This window comes from Neolamprologus brichardi, chromosome 18 (genome assembly GCF_056152115.1).
Source record: "Neolamprologus brichardi isolate AB-2024 chromosome 18, ASM5615211v1, whole genome shotgun sequence".
In the NCBI taxonomy this organism is placed as follows: Eukaryota; Metazoa; Chordata; class Actinopteri; order Cichliformes; family Cichlidae; genus Neolamprologus; species Neolamprologus brichardi.
In genome coordinates this window covers 23,423,481-23,446,628 of record NC_142121.1, presented here as the reverse complement: position 1 = coordinate 23,446,628, position 23,148 = coordinate 23,423,481, and the positions used below count along the sequence as shown (strand labels likewise).

Sequence of the window (23,148 nt, the reverse complement as noted above, 5' to 3'; positions counted from 1 at the left end):
CTGTTAGGTTGGGTTTTACTGCCGTAATATTGTGCAAATATGTAACAATGTGGCGCCATAAAGGAGACTGAGCAATCAGGTGCAGAAAAGCCATGTTTTTATTTTTTATTTCATCAAACATCAACTGCACATCTGAGATTTAAGCACTGTGGACATTTGTGCAAATTTCCAAATATAAAGCACGAGTCAGAAATCTGTTTTTGTAATGTAAATATACAAGACATGAGTGCACATGCAATCAAGTCAGTTATTTCGTCTTTAATCAATATTTTGTGACACTACACAACACAGTTTCATAAACATGCAACTGTTGTTGTAGACAGGAGGCTTGTTAAGAATCGATGACACCTTTTCCAGTAGCTGGTCATATGGTTATGACGTGGAGAAGCAGAGAAACTAGACAAACTGCGGTCTACAAGGTCCAGCGGGATCTGCGTCAGCTTGCAACTGAACAGCTTTGGATAGATTCTCCATTTGAGTCATGAACCTCTGAATCTCCTCAGCCGAACTGTGAGTCCAAGCCAGAGGGAGGTGGGTGGGAACAGGCTTCCGATCTGCAACACATGTAAGCTGTCAGAACTGGTGGCACCAGACGATGACGATGCTTGAGTTGACCTGAGAAGGTTAACAGATAATATGGTGAAGCCCGTCACATTTCGTGTTGTTTACCTTGAAAGAACTGCCCGCTGCGTGTTCTGGAAGCCACCCTGGACAAAGCCAACCACACGACTGTGTCGGCTCCTTGTTCTACAGTACGCAGCCTGTCCTCCATCATCCGGTGGAACTGAGGCATTGATGTAGAAACGGCTGGAAACAAGGAGAAAATAGAACTAGCTGTTAATTGTATTTGTGGTTTTTGAGAAAGGAGGAAGACTAATTAAGATACAATTCAAGAAAAACTGCAACTGTTGCTCAAATGAGCGTACCTGGTGTGTCTACCCAGCCTGGATGCATGACAGAAAAATGAATGACAGGATTGGCTTTGGCCCACTGTTCTGTCAGCACCACCTGCTGTCTCTGAAAAGGAACAACACAATGTGGCCTCTTTACATCTTACGTCAGTCTTCTCCATTACTCTAAATGGCCTATATAACCAGTCAGACATATTGTGCAATGTAAAGCAGATTCAAACCTAATTTTTGAAAAATCTGGACCACACCTTCCTGTCTTACCTTGTTCTGTGCGTAGACCATAACGGCATCAAAGTAGCCCTTCGCTGACTGCAAGTCATCGACCTCGAGTTTCTGTACCAGCATGCCTCCTGAGGACACAGTGATCTAATTGGCGGAAGGGGGAATAAATACATCAGTGTGCTTACAACACCATGACCCACTACAACGTGGACAAGAGTGGCATTATGCTGTCTGCACTATACAGATGAACACTTTGTTTGTGTGCACTTATGCGTGTAATCATACCACTCTTGGATCCCGGCTCTTCTGTAAAAGTGGTATAAGAGTCTGTGTGAGAATATACACCCCTGAAAAAGGAAATTAAAAAATTGAAAAATTGTTATGCAAGACAACAGTCTGACCATCAGAAGAAAATCTCACCCATGGTGTTGGTGGCAAAGTTCTTCTCCAGCCCTTCAGCGTTCAGCTCTCTCTTGTGCACCATACACCCTGCATTGTTTATCTGCCAAAGCAGAGGAAAAAGTCCAATCACACAACTAAGTCTAAACCATTAACACAATTAGCTTAGGAAAGAGGATATAAAATCTATTTATTGTAATAAAGAATAAAGGTGATACATGCCAAACCATTCAGTGATGGATACTGCTTCTTGAAGGCCTCTGCAAACTCCCAGACTTTGCGTGACTGGGACATGTCCACAATATGGATGTATACTTCCTAGAATAGGAAGATTAGGCATCACTTTGTTTCTCATAAATCAGGGGATTTTTTTTTTTTTTACTTTCTGTATTCAAAGTCAATATTCTCACCGTGTTCCCAGATTTAGTAACAATGTCTTCTTTGGCTTCTTCTGCTTTATCTTTGTTCCTACAAACCATGTGGACCGTGCCACCTGGAGACAAAGCATCAGGTTTTATTTGCTATCATTATGTGGTGATGTTTGACAGATAACACAACCCTCCGGCGTGTACCTTTCTTGGCTATAGCCACGGCTGTTGCTTTTCCAATTCCACTGTTGGCACCAGTAATCATAAATGACCTCCCCACCACCGACACATCCAGGTCCCGGGGATCAAACTCTTTAGATGCCACTTCGTATCCCTTCCTACAGGCGTGCAGAAAACATGTAATAAAGGTAATGCTACAAGGCGAGGACTGATCATTTCTCAAAAGGCAGCTTGTGATTGACAGCCTGCATTGTTGTTGAGATGATGAGACGATGAGACTGTCATCCTCAAGACACACGAGCTGTCAATAGAACTATTGTAACTGTACATAAAGGGCAGTTTGTGTGATGATTGTGCCACACAGTGATCAGACCTTTGATATGGCTCTGCGGAGCAGCTTTTGGGGTTGAATAAACAACATGAAATGCATGTCACAGGGCAGAAATCCTAATTTTAGTTTTAAAAAGAGAGACAGAACAAAACAATACCAAGTAAAAAGATTTATATTTACCAGGCATCTTTTGACAGCATCCCTACACACAGCAGATCAACACCAAAATGATATCCTACTGACCTTGTATATTGCTGGATTCCATTCAAAAACCAGATGGCATTTCGGTACAGAGACATGATTTCAAATGAGGAACAATTCCAAACAAAGTGCATCAAGTTTTCCAGTCCTTGTTCAAGCAGCTGTGTGACAGATCATAATCACATGAGGCGGGAGGAGAGGGATGCGCTTGCTGCTCTCTGCCGACTCTGACCGGGAATAACATTTAAACACACACCCTGACAGCAGTCAAGCGACGCCAGTTATCAGTTCATTCATTAACGTGGGTCCCACAGTCACGTGGCAGATTTATTCGTTTTTTTAAAGGGCGCTCCTGGTTGGGCGGATCCCTGGAAATACAAGCCCAGGATAACCAATCCACGATGGTTGTGAGTACCGATGACGCGTCACTGCCCAGCGGCATTGTGGGCGGAGTTAGCCAAGTTTCACCCTGTACTCACTTCACGGAGGATAGATATGTGTCCATCCGGACAGTTTGACCCTTTGTGAGGGTTAAAGTGCTTAGTTTTTAAATATTTTTACGGTGTTTTGTAGCTCCTCGGTCTAGTGTTGAAAATGGTAAGTTTCTGGCGAATGTGTTTGTTTTGTGCGCTTGACTGTAGGCATAAAATACCCCGACTGTTCACCTGTTGCACCTGCTGTCGCTGACAGGTAGCTAAAGCTAGAAACTGCGCCTCTAACAGCACTTCCTGCTAAACTGGGGCAGGTTTGTTTTCCGATTCAGGCCTGATGAGAGTCTACTTGGTTTCCACTTTGAGTTTTTATTGTCTGTAACCTACTTTTAATAACACTCGGAAGTAAGGTGTGTGCTCTACCAGTCGGTCTATTCTGTAAGAAAACAGGTTTTGTGACTTCTCGTCGAGCGTTGCCCTGCTGGCTGTTTAATGCTTTACATATGAATTTGCCTGTGAGCCCTTAAGGGGTGTACACCCCTGTAAATGACTTACAGGTGTGTAGACAAACAATCCAGTCTTCCTGTATCTCTGGTGATTAATGCTTGACTATCACTCAGTCTAATAATGTTATCTCCATCTGTATTGTTAATTTCCGTTCAGTTTCCAGTAGTGGAAGAACTGGTATGTCTTCATTTTGTTGGCCTGAATGGCTATAATAGAAGAATGTGTTTCTTCTTTATACATTGTATAACAGTGTATTGTTTTTCCTCTGACTTTAGTTAATGGGTTTCTCAGATATTTGAACTCAGCTGCTCATTTGAATGACACAAACAGGCTGGATCATAAATGTTGTGCAGCACACTCCAATTGTGTCATACTACACATACTTCTTTATGACTGCAGTGGTGTTCACTGGCTTTTCAATGTGCTCTTTGTTTCACATCAGGGTTTAGGCATTACAGCCTCACTGGTGACCTGAATGGTAGAAAATAATTGACAGACCTCACTACTGAGACAACCCCCTGTTTTTCTCTTTTTTTTTCTTGCAAGCAAAAACCTGGTACTCTTAAAGTCGAGTCTGAGTTTTGTTTTTGTTTTTTCTTTAAATGAAACCTAAAGTCAGGATGATATTTCAGAGGGCCTTGCATGTTCTCGTTTCTGATTGGGAGAAAAATGCTCCATAAAACCTGAAGACAAAGTAATATTTATTCTTGAAGCCTAACTTTAACAATGAGAGGAAACGGCATGGCAGTGTGGTCCCGACAGAGCGGGGGTGGGGATGAAGGAGACTAATGTCTGTTTTGATATGTACTCAAACCCGACCGGTGCTCGGAAACACATTATCCAAACATCCAAAAGCTGGACTCGCTGGCTCACTTGAAAACTGCCACTTCCTTAGTTGTCAGTGACCTTCACTATTACTCCCTGTCAAGCCCTTTATTTCCCCCTTGTGTCTGGTCAGTGAAGTTACTCGCTAATGAACTGTGCCAGCAGCACAGCCACTTGTGCAGTCCTGATTGTGACTGTGTGTGTTGGTGTGGGCGCAGCGCCGGCTGCTTAATAAAGTTTCTCGGGATTAACTTGATGTGGATTTGTGTTTGTTTGCGTGAGTCATCGTTGCTGCCTCGACACGGGCCAGGATTTCCCCACTGACAATGCCCTCTTGTGTTGTTAGATGCGCTTCATGCTGCTCTTCAGTCGCCAGGGAAAGCTGCGTCTGCAGAAGTGGTTCACATCCATGTCGGAACGTGAGAAGAAGAAGATCATCAGGGACATGACCACCATGGTGCTGGCACGGCAACCCCGCTCCTGCAACTTCATGCAGTGGAAAGACCTAAAGATTGTTTATAAGCGGTAAGATTGCTTCACGTGTTTATTGACACTTCTCCAATAGGTGTTGATCCCCACAATGCCACTGTTAATCATCTGTGTCTGACTCTCCTCAGGTATGCAAGCCTGTATTTCTGTTTGGGAGTAGAGAGCCAGGAAAATGAGCTGCTAGCCCTGGAGATCATTCATCGCTACGTGGAGCTGCTAGACAAATACTTTGGCAATGTATTTCACCTTCTCATATTTGTTATGCAGCTGTAGTCTGAAGTAAAGTGTTGCTAAAAATCAATAACATTGCTGCTCAACTAGGCTGCAAAGATTGGATCTAAGAATATGTTCTGCTCTGTAGTTTCTCTAATTTAATAACTGCGTCATCCTCTCAGGTGTGTGAGCTGGACATTATCTTTAACTTTGAGAAGGCCTATTTTATCTTGGATGAGTTTCTAATGGGAGGCGAGATCCAGGAAACCTCTAAACAGATTGTGAATCGCTCCATTGAAGCCTCAGACATGTTACAGGAGGTGAGATTCACTGATATGCACGCACAAATGCACTTAGTAAAACACTGTGACTTGCACCTGTGGTGTGAGCACGTAACATCTGTTGCATGGCTCAGTGTATAAAGCGAGACACTGCAGGCATAGGCGTGTTTTCTTCATGCACTGGTTGATTTTTGAGATTCTGGCCTATTTGGATTTATTATTATTATTATTATTATTATTATTATTATTATTATTATTATTTTGTTCAGACTAATGTAAATAAAATGTCTTAAATATGCATTTTGTCCACTGTGCAAATTAGTGCATGTTTAAGGAGGCAGTGCCTATTTCTTTTAAATTTACTTGCAGCTCTCGGGAAGTTTCACGGTTTATATCTGTTGGTTAATTCTTATTATTAAAACAGACACTGAAATGCTGTTTTCCTCAAAAATCTCCATTCCAGTAGCACTTACATACAGCGAACCTTACAGAATGACAGGCTGGAATAAATCTGTATCAGCTCTCTTCGGTGTTCAGTTAAAAAGTTGCAATACCTAAAAAATATACTTAATGGAAGTGCTCAACAGGAGAAGGTTAATGGTGATACATTGTATTTAACAGACTTCACTTGTAGTGTCTCCTTTTAAAGCAATGTTGCCATGTTTTCAAATGTATTCCAAAGTTTGTTTATTTATTTAAATCATGGTTGTGGGGTATTTTGAAAGGCCCAGATACCTGAAATTAGTGCTTATTGTTTGCTTTAAGCAACATGAGTATTGTGTGAGGCTCTGACATGCGAACGTGATGTGTGTGCGTGCGAAGTAGTCGGTGCATTGTAGAATCCAATCAAATGTGGTGATCCCTGTTGTGCCTTTGTCTTCCTCATAACTAAAAGGCATGTGGATAGTAGTGGCTGCTCCCTCTTTGTTTTATAGGTCTGTGTTTTGCTGTTTTTCTTACCCCTTATGTCTCTCTCTCTGTCTGGGTGTTAGCGTGAGACAGACTTTCTTTAAATGTTAGCGTTTGGCTGGTGCTTCCTGCTCTCCCTGTAGGCTCGTGGCTCGGTGCGTAGCTGGGTGTGTTGTTCGGTGCTCCTGAGTCAGGCTGATTAACACTTTTTATCTAGAGTGATGCAGTTTAGTCTCCCATTCATTTTGACCATTATCGCTTCAGGATGACATCAGTGAGTGGTATGAGGTGGAGCTGTTTGGATGACCTTGAATATGGACAGAAAGGTTAGATGTTCCGCTTATGTTAGTGCATTGCTGTGCTCAGCACTTTGTAACAGGTGATGTGTAGATGTGTGACTGTGGATATGATTTTGTATTATACTGCACTTTTTAGAGTCTGGGAACCTGATTGTTTTTTTCATCCCTTGTGCTTTCTTTTCTATTTTCTTTCCTTAGACATTGGAGGAGTACATGAGCAAACCTGCATTTTAGCTTGTGGGGGTGGGGGACAAAAGGACATGAACTAACAGCAAAGAAGAAGACGGGAGCAAGATGTGTTATATAGCAGTCACATACGTTTCTGAACCTGAAAGTGGAGCAAACTTCGATTCTACTGAACATTTTCAGAAGAGAAAAATCTGGCTTTACTTGAATGTCTGCCTAAATCATAGCTGTGTGTATCATGTCTTTTGTGGCGACTCTAATATACATTAACAGTAACGCATTCAAGTGAAAGGAGAGTTTGTATGTGTGTGTTTCTGTGTGGAGGATATGGGTTGGGATGGGTTTTTTGACGTCAATTGCAGTTATTAAATTTGAAGTAATAACAAGATGGTGGGTATTTAAAGGAAAAAAAATCATGATCAGGAAGTGATGTTCCGATTTCCAAATTTCCTGTATTTATCATGTATTAATATGTCAGAAATTAATGTTTGGAGTCTGTTTGAGAAGTGTCTGATATTTTTTATTTTTTGTGCCAATCACTCAGCAACTTACGGAGTTACTTACAGCACAGAACTCGTTTTGATATAACACTGATACCAATGATTACCTGCTGTTTTTAATGTGTAAGACATACAATGTGTGTTTGACTGTTAGTCTTTTAAAAAGGGCACTTGCTATGCTAGTGTGGGTGTGATTGCTTTTTCTTTTTTCTTTTCTTTTCTTTTCTTTAAATGTATACATTTGATGTGCATTTTCTGATGTTACAAATAAAATGTTTTTTGATAAGCAATTTGCTTTGAGTAGTCACTTGTTATCTTGGCGCTGAATGTCTAATTTGAATGAATACTCATGCTGTATCCCCACCATCCCCGCCCCCCCCCCCCCCCCCCCCCCGCCCCCCCAAAATAATGCACGTGCTGCTTTGGCTTCCTTTTATATGCAACATTTATATTTGTTTAATAAGGCAACACAACTCAGAAAGAAGAAAAATAATACCGCTGATGCTTTATTCATCTGTGATTGATCACACATTGTTGAACATGTACAAAAATGGTTTAAAAATGAGCATACATAGCACAATCACTGGTAGGCCAACAATACAGAGCTTCGCAGTATGAAAGGGGCTGGAAGGCAGGCGACGTTCTGATATTGAGACTTGGAAATAATTATCTGTAATAACAACATTAAATCCACTAACCCTGAATATATCACGAGTCACAACAACACTCGCTCTGAGGCCAGCACACTGCCCTAATGAGAAATTCCTATAATATTCCAATAGTACTCCAAATACGCCGTGTACTTGTGTTAAATTCCCGGTCAGCATCATACTGAATAATTTACATGAATATTCACATATGTAATTGAATAGTTTTGACATGGATGAAAAATAAGCATCTTCACCGTTACTCATTTGATTACAGTTGAAAATATAGTGCTGTTTACAAACACATTTAATGTAAACAAAATCACAAATCTTTAATAACTTGGGTTTGGTTGTTAATTTATTCTTTTTTTCTTTTTCTTTATTAACTGGCGATTTGAGATCGGTAAGAGGTTCACATCCTAAGGGAGGAACCTAAAATCTCTTGTATAACTATATATTAATAATAATATAAGGTTCTTGCAGCAAGTAGGGACTATTTTTTTTTATTATTATTTGATTTGTAAGAGTGCTGTAGTTCATTTTCGTTAGGGAGATATTAGTCATACCGGCTATAGTTCATATAATAGAAATTTGTAAACTAGATCACGTCCACCAAACTTTATTTTTCAGACAGTATATATACTAAATTCATAATTTCGTGCGTCTGGCAGGACATCTGGCTACATCCCGGCCACTGTTTTTTCACGGTGCTCCTCCTCTTCGTTTACGGTTTGAGGGGCCGAGGTTTTGGCCGTTATCTTCTCTTTCCCCTGCATCTCTGTGGGCTTTACGTTCTCCTCTGTGGCCTCCTCGGTTTCCCTCTTGACCAGTGGCCTTTTCTCATTGTCCGCTTGCCCCAAGTAGTCCATTGCGCGCTCGTACAGCTCGTACGGGAACTGCGCCTTCAGCTGCGCCTGGGTGTCCCGCTTGGTGATGGTGTTGGGGTACTCTGTGAGAATTTTTGCCGCCAGGTATGTTGTCACCTCGTCTTCCACGTCACCGCCGTCGTCGTCGTCACCGTCAGCCTCACGCTTCAGGGGCATTTTGTTGAGCTCGGAGAGAAACAGGTTCTCCCTGCGTCCGGAGGGAGGGGGGATTTTAACTGGACCTGAATTTGCAGCAGGGTTGGACGCAGCAGGCATTCTGTCTGAGGGCTGAGAGGTCTTCATGGGTCTCTGCACCACGGGGTACTCGTTACTGATTGTCTCTACCCCGATGATGTCTAAAAAGTCCTCTCTGTCCATATCATCGGGGATAGTCTTGCTTTTCAGCGGCAGTCTGCGGCTGAAGTACCTTATCCTGGGGGTTTGGCCAGCATTCGTGTAACGAGCCGCGGCTTGTGGATCGCGGTGGAGCTTTCGGAGCTCCTCGGTGAGCAGCATATCGATAAGGTCTTGTGGAGGGACGTGCAGCTTCAGGGAAAGCTCCAGCAACTCCTTCACGGTCCGAGGATCCACGATAGAGGGACGGATCAGTCTCTTTTTCTGCTCACCGGTCTTATCCCTCTTCTGCGTCTGGTCACTCATCTCCAGGACTTTCAGCAGGTAGTAATCTACGAGCTTAGTGTCATCATCAGCCTCCTCCTGGTTCTGGTTGGCCCGGCGTTGCATCTCCTCCCTCTCTGATTCCTCCTGGTCACTGAGCGCCCTGTCCATTTCTTCATGGCTCCCGTTGACCATCTCCTCCGCCTCTTCCCTCTCCTCCATGGGGACCCACTCCTCGCCTCCGGCCACATCCTCATAGGCCTGGTTTCTCAGGCTGAGTCGGTCCTCTTCTTCCTCCCCGTCGTCCCCGTCTCTCTTCTGCCCACCGATTGTGGGCATCCTCCCGAGCTCATCAAAGATGGACCGCAAATTGGCGAGGCTCTGGGGTGTGTACTGCTCATCCAGGTCCTCGGTGGCCCGCTTGGAAGCGTCAGTATTTTCCTCGTCCTCAAACATCAGTGGGTACTTCTTGTGGGGTCTTGGGAAGTTACCGTAATCTACTGGTGCGCCCTCAGGCATTTCAGTATCTTTGGTGCGGTGCCTGTGAGCTCGGCGGTCATTTCTCGGCGGCGTTGCGGGGCTAAGCTTTGCGTCCTTCCCGGTCTGATCCTGGAGGGACCTGAGCAGAGCTTTCATCAGCTGCTCAGCGGTAATGTCCTGCCTCTGCATGCCCGGGGAAGGCTGGTGATCCCCGGGACCTTCGTCCTGCTGCGAGGCGAGCTGAAGCAGGACCCTGAACTTCTCCACTTCGTCGTAATCCACGGGTTCAGGCTGGCCCCCGTTTCGTTGCTGCTTCAGGTTTTCAATGTACTCCAGGGCTTTCATCATGTCGGCGCTGGGTGGATACGCAGCCGGCTGCCCCTCACTCTCCCCTCCTCGGAGCCTGTAGTGACGGGGGAGAGACGCAGCCTGCACGGCGCATCCATGAAGGAGGAAGGCGAGCAGGACCACGGCTCCCCCCGCGGGCAACTTGTGGTGAAAATGCAGCATTATAGGCAAATTATTACCTGGAAAACAAGAGAGAGGACAATGATGGTGAAGCAGCTGGGAGGGGATAAAGATCATAGATTATTTCCCTCTCTTCGGTTATCTTAACTAAAAGCTTATCAGGAAGCAACGAGCACGATCGTAAACAATTCTGTTTTGATCTGGGGTTTGTGCGCCTGTCGGGGAGTTACGCTTCGCAAACTGAACGATGTGTCGGTGTGCGTGTGGAGAAACATTCACATCGCTGGATGAGTCACTCCCCGTCTGGTTATTGACAACGTCTTAAAAAAAAAAATCAGATTTCCTCCCGTCAGCATCCACATTAACTAAAAAAAAAAAAAAATCCTCCGTTATTACAACTCACTGTAATCCCCGACTGTAGAAGGATATAGTTTTCTTTCTATTTCATTCGTTCTAACGGAACATGTCAAAATCTGCGAGAAGCTGTGATTTAAAAAATAGAAAAAAGACTGTCTTTCAATTTTACGCGTCTAGATGTGAATCAGAATTTAAAAACTGAATCAAATAAATAAAAAAGAAATCGTGGTTTACCTTTGGCAGTAAAGCTCAGACAGCAGTAAGGGTGTATGACATCTCCTCAGTAGCGGTGCTGTTCTCTTCTGTTTTCAGCACTCGGACAGCTCCCCTGGTTATATGAGGCAACACCTGACCACCGCGTCATCACACAGCACACGCAATAACCGGCCTTAAAAATCCATATAAATGATTCAGGTTTATGATATGGCATACTAATAGCTGCGTTTAAAAATAGCCTTGGACGCTGTCTGTTGCACAGCAGCGCTGTGTAGAAGATGCTGATAGGAAGGGTGTTTGGAGTTGCTGCTTGGGAAAAACAAAAAGAAATAAAGCCGTTTGTTAGATTCAGCTGTGGAAACAATGAAAATGTTAACTTTGCATGTACAGGAGAGCTGATTTGATTGAAGTGAAACCAACTCTTAGGCGCCAGTTTTATGAGATGTAGAGCTAAATGTGCCAACGCCAAATCCCACTTTGTAACGAGAGGTTCTTAAAAATGCACTTTTGGTCATGAAAAACAACATCGCTGCACGTTCTCAACTTGGCATCGGAAGAGTTAAACCCTCTAGCGATGACTCACAGGCTAAAACCACCGCGGAGTTGCTGTCGCAGTTGAGCAGCCCCCACCAAACCCCTCCTCCTTCTCCTGCTCTCTCTTTCTTTCTCCCTTCGATGACAGAGATGTGATAAACACTGGGCCTCTGTTGGGGGCCAGAAGCTCCGGCATTCCGCAGGACCACAAGATGTAAAGGTCTACAGCAGACGAGATAAAAGGTGGCGACAGGTGAAGTTTATGGTGAGATCAAAAGCCTTATTAAACACTTGGGCTATCACTGTTATCGCACAGTGACGCCTTCATGCTAAACCAATCAAGAGCACTACACACGGTGTCCAAGGTTCTACAGTACATGAACAGATGCCACACAGACTTGTTATACTTTATCCACATGGTTGAATACCTTAATATATTAAGGTAATATAAGGTAATTTAAATTAAGGTAATATATTTAAGTTGATGTGAACAGTAACATTCCTGTAGTATTCCCGTTTCATGTTTTCGTTTCAAGTGTCTCCTTACAACCCTCCTCTGATGCTCCAACAACATCTCAAGTCTCTAAAGAGCTTCAGGTCAGCATCCTCTGACATCCCACACACAGAAGTACTCTTCCATTTCAGCCCAGCTCTGCCTTTCCCGCCCTATTTCCATCTCACATCTAATTGCATCCGCTGTCCTGCTCTATCGTTTCATATTTTCCATCCTTTCACATCTCTTAAAGAAAGAAAAACTGGTCACTTAATGCTTTTACTTTATCCTCAGTACCAAAAGTCACAGAGGGATGGGGGAGGGATGAAGCTGCTTTCGAAACTCGACTGTGCCGTCAGCTGCCTGTCATGTACGGCTGAAGAGCTGCAGAGACCCTCGTGACGTTGAAAGACCCACTGTGCTGCTGTGCCTGCTGCCTTGTTTAAGTCCATCTCGGTGTGGGTGTGGGTGTGAGAGGGGGGAGCAAATGGAAAAAAACTGAATCACAGATCAAAACACAGTTAAAGGGAAAGGAGGAGAGGTGTGGTGGTGTTTGGAGAATGTGTTAGCTCTCAGCATCACACACTGGACGGGGTGACTCTCCATTTAGAAACAGCCATCGCCATGGGCGACAGCAGCGGTGTCAGAGGTCCCAGCAGTCGCATCGCTGCTGTATAAATTGAGTTGAACTGTGTCTCTCTTCAAAAGGGCACATTTTCCTGCATGCATATTAAGAAACTGATGATGGAACATGCTTACTGTCTCCTATCTGTTTTGCTGAAAGTGAACAAGCACACAGAACTACTTGAAGATGAATTTTTGGCTCATTTGTTGGCCGTGATGCTGACCGATGTCTTGCGTGCGTGAGTGAAAGTGACAGGGTGAATGAGAGCTGTCTCACATCATGTTTGAAGGAAATGGTCCCCTGCTCAATCTCCTTTTAAATTCTTGCCTTGTGTCCTTTTACAGTGTAAAAACAGCCTGGTGGTCTGGATGTTGTGACGTGAGCTGTTAAATATCTGGTTGAGTTTAAAGGATGTGTGCGCTTCTATTTGCGTGTTTATTTCTTGTTGTGGAAGTTATACCAACCCCCCTGGGCACTGTGATGATTCTGAGTGATGGATCAGAGGTTTCTAAACTCATATCCCAGCAGGCCGCTGCTGGTAAAAGATTCACTGACTGAATCTGTTATTCGTCTCCGGGGCTTGTGATGTGCTGTCTCTGTGCATCATTCTGTACTGATTAATTACTTCAGATGCTAAAAAGAAAATAAACATTCCCAGTGAATGGCACTATTGCATTCTCTCTGTCTTTTTCTCTCTTTATCAATGAGAGTAACATCAGGGCACGGAGAAAATGATAGTAATTAGATTACGAGTCTTTAGTGCCACTCTCATCCTCTCATGGGTTTTGTTTCCTGCTTCTTCAGTGCCCTTCTTCTTCTTTCTCTCCATTGAGCTCTATAAGTCTATCGATAGCAAAGCCCATTATTAGACAAAACAGAAATCATTTTGGCAAAGTGTTGATGATACCATTGCCTCCTTTGGTTGCTAAGTTACACAGAAGTATGCTTTGGAGGCGCCCTTCCATTAATTCAGTTCTGAAGTTTATCTTTCCACTGAAATATTTCTCTGAGCCTCCTTCTACATCTGCTCCCCCTTCAGATAAAATAACTCAAAGATGTTCTGCACTATCTAAATAATTTTAAAAACAACAACAACATGGCAGTCAGGGTGTCCTGGCAAATCAGAAGAGCTGAGGTCAGGGCACTGTGTTCCAACCCAGCTCCTTCACAGCTCCTCAGATTGTGATCTGGAGATCTCACCAAGTAGAGTTATCATCTTCAGCTCCCCCAACCCCACCCCCCATTAAAAATAAGCCTCGTAAAAAAAATGAAAGAGCTAAAAGAGCCTCCTTTAAAAGACCCGTAAGAACATACTTTTGCAGGAAAAGTTTTTCGTCTCTGTTTTGATCGTGAACCTTTTTTGTATTCGGCTCTTATTCAAGGTGCTTTTCAGGGAGAAGAGAAAACATGACATGAATTCCTTTTATGACTCGTGGATTTTTCAGATTCTGGGCTCGTGCCATTTTTCTAACAAAGCAGAGACTCAGAATCACAGATGTGCAGTGCAGACTTTATTAACTGAGCTGGTATTTTTCAGGGTGGGGGTCCTTTAGGCCTGAGAGAGAAACACATGAAAACAACACATTTACAGGTTTCAAGGCAAACAGGTGTAGAGTCACAATGAGCCTCTTTTTCTAGGTGGAAATGATTTGCTTAATGGACAGTCTTGGTTGTATGTTAAAAATGTTATTCTTTCAGCAAGTGACTTCATTTCTTTCTTCCTTTCTTCTTCAACCTGAAAAACCATGCAAGTTCTCCTCTATAATTATGAAATTATATATTTCTTTCACTCCTGTTTAAACCCAGCAGCCCTGCTGTTCTGGGTGATACCGCTGCTGTTTCCTTGCACATAAGCCAGAGATGTGGGGGGAGAAAATTAGACTAGCTCAACAATGGCTTGCTTCCGTCATTATAATAAAGGAGTACACACCCATATACAAACTCAAACACATACACTGTGTGACAAATGATCTTTTTGTTTGTTTGTTTTTACTTTTTCCTTTATGCTCTGAGTTCAGATTCTTGCATCAGTCAGCTCAAGGACCTGTGATTCAGCCGAGATCTTCAGCAATCAACACCGAATTCCTGGAATGGTCTAGCATTCAGTGTGTTTGCTTAAATAATGTTGTGTGCGAAAAAAAAAGAAAAAAAAGAAGAAGATATAGATAGAGCTGCATGTAGTCAGCCCCTCCTCCTCCTTTGTTTTGTTTCACTCCTCCTCACCTCTTCACCCACCCACCCCCCGTCACCACATCATGAGGCAGGAGGGCACGCGCAATGGCGCGCCCGTTGTCATGGCTCACCTTCCTTTTAACCAACGTCTCCATGGTGACGCTGTCTCACTTGCCTTTCATCTGCCTCCACCTTCATCTCTTCCCACAGGTTGGTATCCTCGTTTCCTTCATTAGACTCTCCAGTTTAGCTGGCCGTTTTCTCAGTGACGCGCATTCATTACATTTTCTCCTTCTGCTGTACCCATCTGGCTCATCCTTCTCCTTGAGCCAATTACTGCAAGTAAAGCATGGTCCTTGTCTTCAGGAGGCAGGTTGTTTCAGGAACAGAGATGATGGTGATTAGAGCCACAATATGTTGTCTGAGCCATTAGGATGGAAGGACAGAAACAAGGAGAGGAAGCATGCTAGCTTAGCAGCATAGGGAGGGCAGAGGAGAAATGAATGAAACAAGGTGGAGATTCAATACAAGCTTAGCCTTTCTAAAAGGGCAAATGTCCACGTAATGCTACAGGAATGCAGGAGAGGACCTGTGGGATTGGATCAAATATCTCTGCTTTAATGAGACTGGCTTCAACAGCCAAGCCTCCGTTCCTCCTCTGCTAATGATCATCTTTGGATTCCTTCCATTAAAAAAACAAAAATAAATAGTTTGACATGTTTGGAAATGTGCTTATTAATTTTCTCGAGTTAGGCTATATGAGAATGTTGTTGCCACTCTAATTTTTCCAGTTAGCTTATGAAAAGTACTGGAAATATGAGGGGTCTTGCCAAAACAAATCGTTCTTCCACTAATCAATTATATACCTTGTTCCTTTAATCAGTGCAAAACCAGAATGTTTGGGGCGATTTCACAGGTTTTGTGCGCCAACACTGTTTCTTGGCTAAGTGTCAGGAATACCCTGGAGTCTTGGCCGGGTTCATGGGAACTTGCTCCCAACTGATAAACAACATGCACTTACGTTTAAGCATGACGTTGCCAATTTCCAGCTACGCGTTTAACAAACGATTCCCTTCACTCTTATTTAAGTGCATACTTCTATTTAAAACATATATTTCTGATGATTTTGTGCCTGTTTTTTTTTTTTTTTTTAGCTCACTTAAGCATAGTGAACTCAAGGCTTTGTGCCATTCTTTTCCTCTCCTCATCTCATGTTTTTTTTCTTACCGTTTGACAAAGGTGCTATTTTAGTCATGCCTACCTGGCTGTCTCCACCGTCACAGCCTGATTCTTTAGCAACCACATTTTTCCCCTTCTCCTTTTAACTTCTCTTCAGCCCTTTTCAGCAGTGCCCCCAACTAGCCTCTCAACCTCAGCATCACTCTTTTCACTCCTTGTTGTTAGCTTTCATACCCCATGCTTCTTTACACTGTACATATTAATGAATGCGAGCACTCGCCATGTTGTTCTGAATCATACTGAGAGGATGTGTGTATGTGTGTGTGGCTGCGCTTGCATGTGTATATGAGCACACGTGCTCAGATTCGTGTGTATGGTGAGGGATTCAGCATGACGCACTGGCTGACGTCACCAGAGGCCCAGTGAGGATGTGTTTATTGATGAAGAAATCCTGTCAATGAAGAGAGAAGAATAAGAGCGAGCGCACGCCACAGTAACCTGTTTTTAAAACTGTAGAATATGAATCAGAAAACATTCAATTTAATAAGATTTATTATGGCCATACAAGAAGCTGTTTGGAATTAATAATGCACATATTCACAGAAAAAAGAAAAGGAATGATCCACCAACATTTTTGCCTTTCCAGCTGCTCTTTTTTGCCTCCCTAATTAGTTGTTCTTAACAGTCTAATATGTTCCTAATTTGCTTAACTGTAACCCACACTGTCTTGGTAACAGAGATGATTGTCATGTTCATTAAAGCGTGACACCTTTTCCAGTCTTCCTCTGCAAACACAGTTTTTTTTGAATGTAAAGCTGCTGGGAAAAGTGTTTTTTTTTTTGTTGCAAATGTGAGTCATTAAATATGTTTTGGGTGTTGCTCTAATACCAGCTCCAGCACAGAAATAGCCTACTGTAGCTTTGTTGTTCTATTAGAAAGCCAGCGCCTGTGTTTCTTGCGCACCACATGGAGCTCACTGGATGTTTAACAGTGTCCCTGCAGCGTGGCACTATCAACAAGACAAGCCGTCTTTGTTCTGAGAATTTTAAATGCGCATGCTATTTCTGCCTCCTCTACTTCTCCCCACAGTTCGTCCTCTGATCTTTCCGTTAGTTAGCCTAGTTCCATCTCATTCTTGGACCCTGCCACCACTCCCTTCTTCCACTCTTCCACCTCTCCTCCATCTCTTCCTTTCCTCTCCTGCCCTTTTCCTTCACCGATGCTTCCTCATCTCTGCAGTCTCTGTCTCTTCCTTCACCACTCCCCGTTGGTGCGATGATGCTGTCCTGGCTGCCTCCCAAACCCCACAAACTTCGCTCCTCCACCCCCACACCTCCCTCCCGATGCTATAAATACCCAGCATCGGTGAGTCATCGCCCAGACGTATCAGTTGCCTCTCTCTCTCCTTTCTGCTTCACCATCCTCATCCCCCCACCACACGCTATCGCTTTGCTCAAGCTCATTACCAGACCTCACACATTTTCCCACCTCCACTTTGGCCCCGGCTCCACGATGACCCAGCTGAGCTAAGCCGAGGTCGCTGTGCCCATGCCCGGCACGGAGCAGCCTGCCGTCAGAGAGTGTGAAGCCAGAGGTCAACCTAACACATTACCAGCCAAAAAAACAAAAACAAAACCAGCATGAAACAGAGGATTAACACGATCAACCAAAACTTTACTGCATCACATTCACCGACTTCCCAATTAGGCAATGGAAAATGTCACCATTTACCAAAGAAACATGTTCATATTTAACAGTATCAACTAATCTGTTTGTTTCAGGACTTAAATGCAATTATACCACACTAATAATGAAGTGGTATGGCCTACTAATATCTAGTATTAGTGTTACATTTCACTGCATTTCAACATAAGATATTTTTGCTTCTTTTTTCTTGTAAAACCTTGGATCTTAAATGTAATTGAAATTATTTATTTATTTATTTAAACCCATACACTGGGAGTTCAAGTGATGTAAATGCATCATCAAACGCTTACATTTAAAAAACAAACTTTTTCTTTCACCTTTTCCTCGGCTGCCTCTAATCCAAAGTTCATTGTATATCTTTGTGTGCCAGTAGTGGGCAGGGATACCTTAATCCCAGTCCTCAGCCTCAGACGTAATCATTTTTTTTCCAGACACCACCCACTTCTCCAGAGTTATAAAGGCAGCTAACGTTCGGCTTCGGCTCCTTGTGTAAACTTCAGTATGGCTTATTGGCTTGCAGTAGTGTGTGCGCATAGAACACAGAAAGTTTTTTGCGCACCTCTGAGTCATAAGTAGGCAGGGAGAGAGAGAGAGAGACGAGCAAAGCGAGGAGAGGGAGAATGAAAGGAGCAAAAAAAAGAAAAGAAGTAGGAATAAAGTGTCAGAGAGCAAACCGAGGACAAGCACGGGAACACGCACATATACACACACGCGCACGCTCACAAACTAACCACATATATAATGTGAAAGATGTCCTTCACTGTTTTCTTGCTGTTGTTGTCTTTGTGGTAGAGCCACTCTTCTGTGTGTGTGTGTGTGTGCGTCAGAATCAGTGGGCTAATAAGGGAGCATTATGCTTCTGACTCACTCACTCGTCCCATAGGGTTGGATGGAGCGAATAAAGAGGAGGAAGAGGAGGGGTTGGAAGAATTGCTTGACTCTCTGTGGTCTCGTAGATTCATTTTAAATAAAGGAGCAGCAGACATGGTACTGGCAGAATGAAAAGTGTTCTCCCTGACATTAAAGACTGGCATGCGCTTCATCTGATTTCATCTCTTGGTGTGAATTGATATGAACTGTGATGTGAATTGTAATGCAGACTCTGGTACTGTAAAGTTTACTTGCACCCATTATTAACTTGTGCTTAGCTAATCAGGCCTTTTACAGAGTGAGCACTCCGGACGGTAACACTGAACTAGTACTGGCTTGTGTATAGAATAATTGGGTGCAGTTGTGCTTTTCACTTATTTTTTTTTTATATTTATATTTTATATATATTTTTTTATATATTTCTCTACAATTTTGTTGTACATGTACAACGACAATAAAGGCCTATTCTATTCTGTTTCTGAAATGCTTGAGGCAGGCTCCACAGTCACATCAGTCCCCATATACTTTCAAACTAAAATCCCCAGGTTTATAGCAGAACAGGCCCACTTAGAGCCTGGAACAAAATAGCCTTTCTTTGAATGAGGCTTCAATTCAGCTGTTTTTAGTCACTGGACCTCTCAACAATGTTGTGCTGTTGCTGCTGTTTGGGGTATTTTTTTTTACTGCACTTCCTTGATAGATGGTACAGTACTGTGCAAAAGTTTGAAGCCACTTCTCATATTTTCCTAGGAAAATTGTAAATAGTTGAGGTGATTTATTGAAATGTGCAAGCAAAATAAATGCATAGGAATGCGGTATATATGGCAAAAAAAAGAAGAAGGTATGAGCACCTTTATTCTTCAACACAGTCTGAAGTAGAGTTAGGGAGTAGTTCTCTGGGCTTCTTCTATTGTACTTTTCTCTGTCATATGACCCAACACTAGTATTGGGTTCAGGTTCTAGGGAGGCCAATCCATGATCTAGGTATGGTTTCACTGTACTAGCAGTGTGTTTGCAATCATTGTCAAACTTAAAATTGAAGCTGTTGCCAATTAGACGATTTCCAGATGGTATTATATGGTGGATCGGGTCTTTGCTGGATTTTTTCCCATTTCTTAAGGATGTCACTTACAGATACTGTTCATCAGTTGTAAATATTTTTTTAAGGTCTGCCACTTCTTCTTTTGTGCTCCAGTTTCTTCAGATTCTTTAAAGGACACACTGCAAACCATGCAGAAGTATGCCAGATTTTTGGCTAATAGCTCTTTGAAAATCACCAGTTGAGTGAAACTCATCTCAGTATTTCTACTTAATAAAAGAAGAATTTCTGGTAGCTCATTGCGAGGCTGTCCCATATTTATAAAACGTTAACCTTTTGTAGATTGATTTAAAAAAGTGTTTGGCTTCTAACCAAAATATCTATAACAGATAGTGAAAAACAGGTGAAAGATTTTATGTCATTTAATTGTGTATCTGTTATTTAACTACTTTGGTGTAGTATGAATGTCTGTGGAGGAAAAAAACAAAAGGCCCCCAAAATGTATGCCCTCCTTATTTTCAAAGCTGGCTAACAAGCTGATTTGAAAATAAGTCTCTGGGGGGCTGGTTCTGGCCCCTGGGCCTTATGTTTGACACTCCTGGTCTATTAAAATATAATAATTGAAAAAAAACTCCAGAAAGCCCAGAGAGGTATTGCTTAACACTTCTGGCTTCAAAAACAAAAATAAAACTTAAATAATAAACATAAACAAAAAAAAAAAACAATGGAGTGACAGCCATAAAGCTCAGCTGCAGGCTTTAATAACAGCATGTAAAAACTCATGTGTGATTTGTTGTTTTATACGTGCAGTCTGTGATTCTGGAGAATCCAAATACGTCAGCTGAGGCTCAGAGAAACTGAATGGGACAACTTGCCAATGTCATGTTTTTTTGTTTTAGACTAAGGCTCAACAGCGGTTCAAAAAAGTAAAGGATTATCTGCAGCCCTGGTGTTGAATAATGGATCCTGACTACATCATCTATGTTAATCAGCAGGTGGGTTCAGAAGGAATTCAATAAAATTTATTTCTTTCTTTTTCTCCGATTCAATTTCTCAAGAAAGGGTTAAGAAAAAAAAACAAAAAAAAACACCTTCCTTTGTTTACTAGCTTTAAATGAAGGACTGGATGTGCCGCTTGCGTCGAAGCGGCACACAGCCTTTCACAAACCACATTCGCACACGCAAGCACACTGGCCTTCGTTGCCATAGAAACTCTGCTTTGAGGATGATTCCAATCAAGCTGCTGATTATTAGTCACACGTTAAGCCTCACAGACTGCGTTCAGATGTTTGACAGACACACACACACAGAACTCCAAAGCACACAAACACCAGCAGTATTTACAACACAAACTTGTTTATTTCATGACATAATTTCCAAGGCCAAATCACAAATAAATAAAAGGAAGAAGACACTTGCAGTAGCTCAGCTTTCAGGCCCACTTAACCACCCCGAAAAAAAAACAAGTTCAGTTACAAAGATTACTAAACATATTAACAGGAGGCTTTACACCTGTACAGTTATTGGTACTTTTAATGAACTTTGATCTGTGAGACCTGCCCCACCCACCCCCACCTCCCTGATATTTACAAAGAAAGCAAAAATAACAGGAATGGTGAAATTGATCTCTGCACCACCCCTCAGTCTTTGTCTTGTTAGTTCAGATAATTCTTGTTGGTATGAGATGACGTGCGTCATCAAGAAAAACAAAAAACAAAACAAACCCAACAATGTGTGGAGTGCTTCACATTCTAAAGACCCCTGAAGATAGCTCGTGTGTGTCAGAAGGCAACCAGCCGCCTCGAGCCAGGCAGAGAAAAAGCAGCAAACAGCACACACAAAGGGAGGCACGGGTCCCCCCCCAACTTAATCGCGATAGTTTGGTCAAAGCTAAATACGATCCTTATGTATGAAATCTGATGACAGATGCCATTAGGAGGACCCTACTGTACCCTTTATTAATGTCATCTTTGTTACAAGCAAAGCAGGGTTTGCATTCAGAAAAAGGCGGCTGCAAGAAAGATGTAAACCTTACAACAACATAAAAGAAATCTAAGAACAGGGAAGGAAATAACAAAGCTTGTAAAAGTCACTTTACACTATTGCCATTCAGAGTATATCAACCACCAGCACCAAATCCATAAACCTACATTAATTAATGCATGTTTTCTTTTCTAAATTTTTTTTTTTTACAACATTTCAAATAAATGTCGGGCGTCTGTAGCACTGGAGACCCTTTTATATACACTGCACAAATATTATACAGATAAACCAATTTCAAGATACAGAAATGTGAATTGAGCTTCAGCTATGCATACACTCCCAATTTTTTTTTTATTTTTTTTTTTAAAGGAGTGGGTCAATAAATTATTTCTTCAGTTGTTTGAATGGAGTGTGATTCTCTCATACTGATGTGCTTTGGTACATGTGCACTTTACATCATGCAATTTTCTACAACGCCAGATATAACTTTTTTTAACTTTACAGTCTTATCAAAAACATTACATTTGCAGCACAGTACGTTCAAAAGGAGCTACATCTAGACTTCTCTATCAGTGTCTCTCTACCATCGTCCACATTTCTACAGTCCTACAGGCCTTCCATTATGCACTGAAGTTGAGGCCTAAATGTTAACATGCCGCGAAAGGGCCGTTGCCTGTGCGCTTTTTTTCGTCTTCCTTCTTAGATACTTTTAATATTTGAGTATAAATATTGCACATTCACTTTGCATTTCATTTTTATACGTAAAAAGGTTAAAGTAACAGTAAACAGACCTATGGTACAGTTGCACCACAAAGTAACTGGGACAGCAGTCTATGAAAGGCTAACTAGTGTAACTATTCTTCCTGTGGTAAGCAACTAAGTTCCCTTGAAACCATCCGTTTGGTGCATTGGTCGTGACTGGAGGAACATGTGGCATGGCTACTGTATGTCAATAAACCACGGAAAAAAACAAACAAAGGAAAAACAAAAACACTCCCAATTGGTCCTAATGTTTGACAATCTTGTGTAGGCAGGGAACAGCAGAAGGGATACGACTCCATCATTTATAACTAGGTCAAGTCAGTAAGTCAAAATTAAAATGTACAGACCTTATGACGCGGGCTAATAAAGGGAAAAAGATACAAAAGAAGAAATGAAAAAGCTTGTAAACAAAGACCATTAAAGTACAAGTAGCATGAACAAAACAAATAATAAAAAAGGAAAAGAACCCCCACCCCCTACCAAATAATACCACCATAAAGTAACAGTATGAAAATGTATTTGCTCAAATCTCTCATGGCTTTGGAACACCCATTCCTTACACAGAAAACTGATCAGATGGGTTTAAAAGCTAACAAACCAAACATGAAGGAAATGTTGAAATGCGGATTTAAGAAATAAAATAAAATAAAGACCACAGAGATCCCTGCAGACCTGAATGTTACTTTGAGCCCAGGAGGTGTCCCCTCTGTTGGGCTCATGCTACCTCCCCACCATATCTCTGCCAGGGGTGCGTACTTCATGCTCCCCACGCAGCACACTCCAGCAAGCAGGGCAGCGGGAGGAGAAGCAAACAGAGTGTGGTCACTGACATGGGTTCAGCTGCATCAAGCTTGACATTTGTTTCACTTTGAGTCATGCA

General features: G+C 42.4%; 3 protein-coding genes across 4 annotated transcripts; 1 reads left to right on the top strand and 2 right to left on the bottom strand.

The window, feature by feature from the left end:
* Positions 1-75: 75 nt before the first annotated feature.
* dhrs12lb (dehydrogenase/reductase (SDR family) member 12-like b) lies at positions 76-2,725 on the bottom strand. Its single transcript, XM_006786555.2, has 10 exons — positions 2,655-2,725; positions 2,105-2,238; positions 1,943-2,025; positions 1,755-1,850; positions 1,554-1,635; positions 1,419-1,480; positions 1,173-1,277; positions 927-1,017; positions 670-807; positions 76-554 (listed from the first exon to the last, which is right to left on the bottom strand). The coding sequence occupies exons 1-10, from the start codon at positions 2,708-2,710 to the stop codon at positions 397-399; spliced, it is 1,005 nt and encodes a 334-aa protein (XP_006786618.2). The 5' UTR covers positions 2,711-2,725; the 3' UTR covers positions 76-396.
* Positions 2,726-3,068: 343 nt separating this feature from the next.
* On the top strand, positions 3,069-7,542 carry ap1s3b (adaptor related protein complex 1 subunit sigma 3b). Of its 2 annotated transcripts, XM_035905949.2 has the most exons (6): positions 3,069-3,209; positions 4,722-4,900; positions 4,993-5,101; positions 5,260-5,397; positions 6,532-6,593; positions 6,765-7,542. In XM_035905949.2, exons 1-5 carry the CDS (start codon positions 3,207-3,209, stop codon positions 6,571-6,573), a joined length of 471 nt encoding a protein of 156 aa, XP_035761842.1. In that variant the 5' UTR covers positions 3,069-3,206; the 3' UTR covers positions 6,574-6,593; positions 6,765-7,542. The 2 variants fall into 2 exon arrangements, with proteins under 2 accessions (XP_035761842.1, XP_006786617.1); XM_006786554.3 differs by lacking the exon at positions 6,532-6,593.
* A 195-nt stretch (positions 7,543-7,737) lies between these two features.
* On the bottom strand, positions 7,738-11,027 carry scg2b (secretogranin II b). The gene is made up of 2 exons (XM_006786553.2): positions 10,923-11,027; positions 7,738-10,390 (listed from the first exon to the last, which is right to left on the bottom strand). Exon 2 carries the CDS (start codon positions 10,371-10,373, stop codon positions 8,580-8,582), a length of 1,794 nt encoding a protein of 597 aa, XP_006786616.1. The 5' UTR covers positions 10,374-10,390; positions 10,923-11,027; the 3' UTR covers positions 7,738-8,579.
* Between the last annotated feature and the right edge of the window lie 12,121 nt (positions 11,028-23,148).